The sequence below is a fragment of the Sinocyclocheilus rhinocerous genome, unplaced genomic scaffold (assembly GCF_001515625.1).
Source record: "Sinocyclocheilus rhinocerous isolate Xijiao unplaced genomic scaffold, SAMN03320098_v1.1 scaffold662, whole genome shotgun sequence".
NCBI lineage: Eukaryota > Metazoa > Chordata > Actinopteri > Cypriniformes > Cyprinidae > Sinocyclocheilus > Sinocyclocheilus rhinocerous.
Window position 1 is genome coordinate 2,538,761 of NW_015639782.1, and position 8,947 is coordinate 2,547,707.

General features: G+C 38.3%; 2 protein-coding genes across 2 annotated transcripts in view; both read left to right on the forward strand.

Moving 5' to 3' along the window:
- Positions 1-227: 227 nt before the first annotated feature.
- Positions 228-3,889, forward strand: LOC107752055 (coagulation factor IX-like). Its single transcript, XM_016567906.1, has 8 exons — positions 228-306; positions 487-641; positions 717-741; positions 1,612-1,725; positions 1,846-1,980; positions 2,151-2,449; positions 2,599-2,725; positions 3,309-3,889. The coding sequence occupies exons 1-8, from the start codon at positions 252-254 to the stop codon at positions 3,887-3,889; spliced, it is 1,491 nt and encodes a 496-aa protein (XP_016423392.1). The 5' UTR covers positions 228-251.
- A 1,229-nt stretch (positions 3,890-5,118) lies between these two features.
- LOC107752057 (coagulation factor IX-like) overlaps positions 5,119-8,947 on the forward strand; it is a 6,146-nt gene continuing 2,317 nt past the window's right edge. The window contains exons 1-6 of the mRNA XM_016567907.1: positions 5,119-5,197; positions 5,378-5,532; positions 5,610-5,634; positions 6,505-6,618; positions 6,739-6,873; positions 7,260-7,324. Coding sequence (XP_016423393.1) covers positions 5,143-5,197; positions 5,378-5,532; positions 5,610-5,634; positions 6,505-6,618; positions 6,739-6,873; positions 7,260-7,324 — 549 coding nt within the window. The 5' untranslated portion in view covers positions 5,119-5,142. The remainder of the gene's footprint in view (positions 5,198-5,377; positions 5,533-5,609; positions 5,635-6,504; positions 6,619-6,738; positions 6,874-7,259; positions 7,325-8,947) is intronic.

The window sequence follows — 8,947 nt, forward strand, 5'->3', positions numbered from 1 at the left end:
ACATTTTGTAAAATATTATCTCTCAATCTTTTTTCAAACCACTTGTAGCTCCTTGTAGACACAAATATGACTGTGAAATGTTCAGTAAAAACATTGTTATTTTGTTCTACTTTTATTTCTCTCACTCAAACAGAATATCCTGTGCCAGTCGTATGTGTGGAAGTGTGTTAGACAGGTGTACTTTGGAGCGTTGGCTCAAGTTATTTGTCAGCTCACTGTGGAATAATAAGGGACTGAATTTGGATTGACATATGGCTTCATTCATTCTCCTTCTATTCCAATATATTCTGCTGCAGGCCTTTGCAGGTAAGACCTACAAAACCATTTACCTCTCATAAATCAGACTTCTTAGAGCTGACAGAGAACATAGCAGGCACACTTGGCATTTGCCTTCTGACTCTCTGAGGGTTAATAATCATATTCCCGTGTATGCTTTCAGTAGTTCCCCTCCAGTAAAGATTATAAACTCTCAAACTCTGTTACTAGATGGGGCGAAAGCTGACAGCATTTTGCGGAGACACAGGCGAGCAAACACAGGACTGTTTGAGGAGTTTCTGAATAGGAATGTGGAGAGGGAGTGTATGGAGGAGAACTGTGTCCTGGAGGAGGCCAGAGAAGCCTTTGAAAATGATGAAAAGACAGTGAGTAGACAAGTTGTGGTTCGTCAGTTGTCATGCGCTGTGTAATATAGCAAATGTGTTTGGTCTGTTTTTCAGATGGAGTTTTGGGCAGGTTATGTTGGTAAGTGTGTTTAATCATTTACCGTCATATTTACCAAGGGCAAACAGGAGAAGATCTCAACAGTTCACCCCAAAGATGAAAATTTGCTTAAAATGTACTCACCCCGCAGATCATCCAAGATGTAGATGAGTTTGTGTCTTCATTGGAACAGATTTGGAGAAATTTAGCATTAAATCACTTGCTCACTGATGAATCCTCTGCAGTGAATGGGTGCCGTCAGAATGAGAGTCCAAACAGCTGATAAAAACATCACAACAATCCACAAGTAATCCAAATTACTCCAGTCCATCCTGTAAAGCAAAAATATGCGTGTTTGTAATAAATATATAAATCATTAAAACGTTCTTAACTTCAAACTGTTGCCTCCGGCTAAAATAAAAGTGATCTATCCATAATATTGCTTTCTCTCCTGATTCTCTCTGTCTTGTCTGAATCAGGAGAGAAACATGCACAGATCAAGCACCGTTTACAAGTGAAAACAGTTCTAAACAAATATGTCAGTGGATTTTGATGTGAGAGAAAAACAGGGGATGAATGTTTTCACTGGAAGAAGTGTTATTATGGATAGATGACTTTTGGCCAGAAGCAACAGTTTAAAGTTAAAAAATGTCCATATGATGTCATATGTTTAGATTGCAATTGGACCAATAAATGAAATAGCCTAATATTTGAACTGGACATCATTGTATTCTTAAACTCAGAATTCAGGAAATACAATCCATTTAGGTAACGTTTAATTAGACAAATTATTAAAATAATTTAAACTGGATTTGAATCTCCATCTGTTCCTTCTTCCAGAATTTTAATAAAGCACTTTATGTCTATAAATTTTTTTCTTACCAGTTGTTAATAAATGATCCTGTCTGTTAGATGGGGACCAGTGTAAATCGTCACCCTGTCAAAACTGGGGCACTTGTGAGGACCAGATGGGCACATACACCTGTAACTGTCTACCAGGCTATGTCGGCAAAAACTGTGAAATAGGTTAGACAAGAAATCTTTCTTCCCTCAAACACACAGTGCACCATGTTGAGCTAATAATAATAATGAAAATCTAATAAATTCCTGAAGATAATCAAAAAGATGCTTTGTGCTGTTTCTCAGTGACTGCCAAAATGTGTGATGTTGATAATGGAGGCTGTGAGCATTTCTGTGTTGTGATGGAGTCTCATGGGACAGGGTGTCAGTGTGCATCCGGTTACAGACTTAAAGAAGATGGATTCACGTGTGAACCTATAGGTGATTTAATTACTTCGTAGATTCCTAATGCCCTCAACATCTGAAAGAGCTAGGTTACTTTCGTTCTTAAAGTACTAGTAGTTTTGTTTTTTAAAGAAAGGCACTGCAAGCAAGTTTTAATGCAAGACATTTAACAACAACAACTTATTATTTTTTTTATGTGTCACTAGTTAAGTTTCCATGTGGCAAAGTCACTAAAACGGCTGTGAGAACTTTTGCCAGCGGTCCAACGTCTGCACCGAACTCTGCACAATCTTCCAATAAATCCACATCCAGCACTTCCAAACCGGACAACTTGACAAGCCCTTCAAATTCTAAACAGAAAAAAGAGAAAATCGCGCCATCTCATGTTAAACTCCCTGAATGGGCATTTGAGGAGTATTTGATGACTCCTGTACCAACCGTAAGTGCCCCAAAAAGCCGTATTGTTGGTGGCAATCCAGCTTTACCTGGAGAAATCCCTTGGCAGGTAAAGACTATAAATATTATGTGCTATAGCAATCAAAAATGTCTTTGATCAAATCATCTCTGAGTAAATTAGTGAGTTACGGGCACATCTACTACAACGCAATCTGTTTATGCACCCAAAATCATGTCATTTATCCTGCTGATCTCTAGGTGGCGCTGGTGGCGCGCTCAACACAGCAGGTATTCTGCGGAGGCTCCATTCTTAACCAGTTATGGGTCATTACTGCAGCCCACTGTCTGGTAGGGACACAGAATGGATCCTTCTACATCAGAGTTGGTAAGACCAGAACAACAGCCAAGGAAATACTGATTAAATGAAATTGCTGTATGGCGCCAATATTTAAATTGATAAAATATTTAAAAATTGGGCGTCTCGAGTTCGAGTCCCAGCTCGCTATGTAAGGTTTCCACAAAAATATTAAGCAGCACAACTGCTTTCACCATTATTAATAAGATGATATATTTGTTGAACACCAAATCAATAGACTATAAATAATAGCACGCTTTCTGAAGGATCATGTGACACTGAAGACTGGAGTAATGATGCTGAAAATTCAGCTTTGCCATTACAGGAATATTACATCTTAAAATACATTCTAATAGAGAACTTATTTTAACTTAATTATTTTAAATTGTAATAATATTTCACAATATTAGTGGTTTTACTGTAGCAAATAAATATAGCCTTGGCGAGCATAAAACAATTCTTTAAAAAACAAACATGATCTTATATGCAACATTGCATATCAGATAAATGTATCTTTTCTTTTTTTAAATATTCTTTAGATATTTTTTCCTGAAATTTTTACAATTCCAAGACCAGTTATTAATATTACTAACTAAACAACTATGCTTCACAGGGGAGCATGATGTCTCCAAGACTGAAGGCACAGAACAGAATCTGAACATCACCCGTTTCATCTCACATCCCCGTTATGACTCCAAAGTAAGCCTCTACAATCATGACATTGCCTTGTTGCGGCTGCGCAACCCCATCCGGTTTACCCTAACTGTACTTCCTATCTGCCTGGGACCCATGCTCTTCTCCAACTCACTGCTGCAGTCTGGATCTCTGGCTACTGTCAGCGGCTGGGGCCGTCTGCGCTTTCAAGGCCGAAGTGCAGTGAACCTACAGAAGGTTGAGTTGCCTTATGTAGACAGAACAGTGTGTAAGGAAAGCAGCAGTGACCCAGTCACATACTTCATGTTCTGTGCTGGATACTCAGATTCTCCTAAAGACGCGTGTCAGGGGGACAGCGGAGGACCTCATGCCATGCGCTACCACAACACCTGGTTCCTCACAGGCATTGTCAGTTGGGGAGAAGAATGTGCCAAGAAAGGGAAGTACAGTGTGTACACCCAGGTTGGTAACTATTATCGTTGGATACAGCACATCATCAGAGTTACAAAGGGAGTACTGCTTAAAAATGTGGACCTGTGACCTTAAATTCTCATTTTAAAATGCCATCTGCACACATGGAGTAGTCAAACCTGGAGAGAGAAGATGATCTTGTTTAATTAAATGAAGTGACATAAATACAGTTAGATTGTTCGTAATCCACTGATCCCATTGTAACAGACTGTAGTCATGCTCCGCCCCTTAAGACCTGGCTGGCCAATGAGATTCCATCAATAAACCCTGTGCAGCATTTCATCATCTATACATGACTTAGTACTTTCACTGTCCCATAAGGAAATCAAGAGCACTTACAGCGGAACTGAAGCGTGAACTGGGCTGTTCTCCAATATGCTGATTCAGCCCCTCCCACAGTCCCCAATCCAGGGCCCATCTGTGGAGAATATATATAGATGATAATGCTTTCTTTATGATAGAGAAGTATTGCATATTTCATCGCATTCTAGTGTCATCTCTTTTCTCTAATAGTGAAAAAGGAAACCATTGAATGCTAAACTGATTCAAGAGGGGGAAACTATCTAACAGTTACATTATTGATCTACTCATTGAAGCAGCAGCACCATCTAGTGGAGATTTGATTTTGAAACTTTTTGATGCCAAGGACTCTCGAACACACACACACACACACACACACACACACACACATATATATATAATCATTATTATTATTATTAAGTTAACAGCGTATCTGAGATTAACATATTACACCAGTCTTTATAAAGCAGAAAAAAATTGTATATGAGTGTAAAAATACTTATGTAAAACAACATGTAATTAATATCCAAAGTGTACATATTAAATTTGACAGTCCAAAAATACATTTTGTACATATTGTAAATATATTCATGTATATGTAAATACATTTATATTGTGTGGGGAAAATATTACATGTAATATTATATAAATACTACAAGTTGAAATACATGTTTCCAAAATTAAATATATTAAAGTTTACTTGGGTAAAAAATATTTTTTTATGTATGTATATATATATAGTGTACATACTAAATTTGACAGTCCAAAAATACATTTTGTAAAATATTATCTCTCAATCTTTTTTCAAACCACTTGTAGCTCCTTGTAGACACAAATATGACTGTGAAATGTTCAGTAAAAACATTGTTATTTTGTTCTACTTTTATTTCTCTCACTCAAACAGAATATCCTGTGCCAGTCGTATGTGTGGAAGTGTGTTAGACAGGTGTACTTTGGAGCGTTGGCTCAAGTTATTTGTCAGCTCACTGTGGAATAATAAGGGACTGAATTTGGATTGACATATGGCTTCATTCATTCTCCTTCTATTCCAATATATTCTGCTGCAGGCCTTTGCAGGTAAGACCTACAAAACCATTTACCTCTCATAAATCAGACTTCTTAGAGCTGACAGAGAACATAGCAGGCACACTTGGCATTTGCCTTCTGACTCTCTGAGGGTTAATAATCATATTCCCGTGTATGCTTTCAGTAGTTCCCCTCCAGTAAAGATTATAAACTCTCAAACTCTGTTACTAGATGGGGCGAAAGCTGACAGCATTTTGCGGAGACACAGGCGAGCAAACACAGGACTGTTTGAGGAGTTTCTGAATAGGAATGTGGAGAGGGAGTGTATGGAGGAGAACTGTGTCCTGGAGGAGGCCAGAGAAGCCTTTGAAAATGATGAAAAGACAGTGAGTAGACAAGATGTGGTTCGTCAGTTGTCATGCATTGTGTAATATAGCAAATGTGTGTTTGGTCTGTTTTTCAGATGGAGTTCTGGGCAAGTTATGTTGGTAAGTGTGTTTAATCATTTACCGTCATATTTACCAAGGGCAAACAGGAGAAGATCTCAACAGTTCACCCCAAAGATGAAAATTTGCTTAAAATGTACTCACCCCGCAGATCATCCAAGATGTAGATGAGTTTGTGTCTTCATTGGAACAGATTTGGAGAAATTTAGCATTAAATCACTTGCTCACTGATGAATCCTCTGCAGTGAATGGGTGCCGTCAGAATGAGAGTCCAAACAGCTGATAAAAACATCACAACAATCCACAAGTAATCCAAATTACTCCAGTCCATCCTGTAAAGCAAAAATATGCGTGTTTGTAATAAATATATAAATCATTAAAACGTTCTTAACTTCAAACTGTTGCCTCCGGCTAAAATAAAAGTGATCTATCCATAATATTGCTTTCTCTCCTGATTCTCTCTGTCTTGTCTGAATCAGGAGAGAAACATGCACAGATCAAGCACCGTTTACAAGTGAAAACAGTTCTAAACAAATATGTCAGTGGATTTTGATGTGAGAGAAAAACAGGGGATGAATGTTTTCACTGGAAGAAGTGTTATTATGGATAGATGACTTTTGGCCAGAAGCAACAGTTTAAAGTTAAAAAACGTTCATATGATGTCATATGTTTAGATTGCAATTGGACCAATAAATTAAATAGCCTAATATTTGAACTGGACATCATTGTATTCTTAAACTCAGAATTCAGGAAATAAAATCCATTTAGGTAACGTTTAATTAGACAAATTATTAAAATAATTTAAACTGGATTTGAATCTCCATCTGTTCCTTCTTCCAGAATTTTAATAAAGCACTTTATGTCTATAAATTTTTTTCTTACCAGTTGTTAATAAATGATCCTGTCTGTTAGATGGGGACCAGTGTAAATCGTCACCCTGTCAAAACTGGGGCACTTGTGAGGACCAGATGGGCACATACACCTGTAACTGTCTACCAGGCTATGTCGGCAAAAACTGTGAAATAGGTTAGACAAGAAATCTTTCTTCCCTCAAACACACAGTGCACCATGTTGAGCTAATAATAATAATGAAAATCTAATAAATTCCTGAAGATAATCAAAAAGATGCTTTGTGCTGTTTCTCAGTGACTGCCAAAATGTGTGATGTTGATAATGGAGGCTGTGAGCATTTCTGTGTTGTGATGGAGTCTCATGGGACAGGGTGTCAGTGTGCATCCGGTTACAGACTTAAAGAAGATGGATTCACGTGTGAACCTATAGGTGATTTAATTACTTCTTAAATTCCTAATGTCCTGATTGTTCCAAAAATATCTAAAAGAGCTACTTTCGTTCTTAAAGAACAAGCAACAGTTGTTTTAGAGAAAGACACTGCAAGCAAAACATAAAAAAAACCAATGTGTTACTAGTTAAGTTTCCATGTGGCAAAGTCAGTAAAACAGCTGTGAGAACTTTTGCCAGCGGTCCCACCACTGGCACATCTGCACAGTCTTCCAATAAGACAATCAAATCCACATCCAGCACTTCCAAACCGGACAATTGGACAACCTCTACAGATTCTAAACAAAAAGGCAGCAAAATCCCGCCATCTCATGTTAAACTACCCGAATGGGTCTTTGATGAGTATTTGATGTCTCCTGAACCAACAGTAAATGCCCCAAAAAGTCGTATTGTTGGTGGCAATCCAGCTTTACCTGGAGAAATCCCTTGGCAGGTAAAGATTATAAATATTATGTGCTATAGCAGTCAAAATGCCTTCGATCAAATCATCTATGAGTAAATTATGGAGTTAGGGTAGGGTGACCAGATTTGTCATGGTTCAATACGGGACGGGGGGAGAGACGATATGAGAAATTTTATTTCATGATATCTAAATTTATTTATATATATATAGCCTACATACACACACGTACATAGTTATTTTTTTTATATAAAAATAAAGCAAATTACAAACCATAAGAAAAATACAATAGATACACATTAAATATTAAGTAAACTTGTTTTTCTAATACAGTAGGTTTAACATGTATACTTTAACATCTTTTGCTGTTTGATTAACATTAAAGGGGTCATATGATGTGATTTCAATTTTTCCTTTCTCATTGGAGTGTTACAAGCTCTTGGTGCATAAAGAAGATCTGTAAAGTTGCAAAGACTAAAGTCTCAAATCCAAAGAGATTTAAGAGAAAGTTAAGAGTCAACCACGCCTACCTAAAACGGCTCGTTCTAACACGCCCCCACATGTCTACGGCAAGATTTGCATAACGCCGCCCAAATGTTCACACAAAGAAAGCAAGCATAACTTTTATTCTCGCTGTAGTATTGTTGTTGCCGCCGCCGCCATGTCGTGAAGGCGCTGTGTGTTTTGTTGTGAAAGCGAAACTACTTTGTTTGGCCTTCCAAAAGAGGACGATATCCGCTTCGTCATGCCTGGAGCTGATCCGTGCTGGTCGCTGAGGAAATACATCAACTTAGTGCTGTGGATCACCGGATATGCTTTCACCGTTTTCACCGCTCCTTCGCCAGGACCGCCGTTCTCGACCCCGCCGCCTCAGCTCACTCTTGCCCGGCCTCAGCTCACGGTAAGCCGGGGCTTTCGCTCATGCTAGGCCGCTGTATACTTTATTTAACATCTTTTGTTGTTTGATTAACATTATGAGACTGACAGGTATTTAAATATAGCTGCAAGAAGCAATTACGGGGCCAAGCACTACAGAAGCAAGCATCAGACCAACTGCGACAATGAGTAATTGAAGCCACTGTAGGATGATTTTAGTCAAAACGGCTGAAAAATCAAATACAATCTCTAGTAATATGATTTATTGTCTTGTCACGTTTGACCAATAGGTGGCGCTGTTATCAAATCGATGTGGTGTGTTCTGTGCGAGTTGACAATGGCACACACAAAGTTTGGTATCAATATGCCAAAGCATTGCAGAGATACAGCCTCAAGTGTCATTTTGGCATCATGCCTCAAATTCGTTGCTGTGGTATGCGAAAACGGTTTTGTCTATCAACACAAAATCCATAACTTTTTGTCCGCTGTGGATCGCCGGATCGGCCTTCACCATGGACGAAGCGGAGTCCAGCCCGGGGTTGCTAGTCATCAGGACACGACTAGAAATCAGTGGTTAAGTTGTATTTACAACACTTTTCAAAGGTAAAATGACAGAAATGTTTGTTCTTATTAGGGTTTCCACGGGTCCTTAACGTCTTCAGTTAAATTGTTTACATTTAAGGCCATGCAAACTCTTAAATGGTACAAAAAGTCTAAATTATAAGAGTTCTTTGGGGACGGAAAGAAAAGAATTGCTATATGGATTAATATGACGATTAA

Excerpts from the sequence above, each read along its gene's own strand:
- LOC107752055 (XM_016567906.1), top strand. The coding sequence starts at position 252 with ATGGCTTCATTCATTCTCCTTCTATTCCAATATATTCTGCTGCAGGCC. Across the intron at positions 642-716 it reads TTGAAAATGATGAAAAGACA|ATGGAGTTTTGGGCAGGTTA; the intron begins GTGAGTAGACAA and ends TCTGTTTTTCAG. Across the intron at positions 1,981-2,150 it reads ATTCACGTGTGAACCTATAG|TTAAGTTTCCATGTGGCAAA; the intron begins GTGATTTAATTA and ends ATGTGTCACTAG.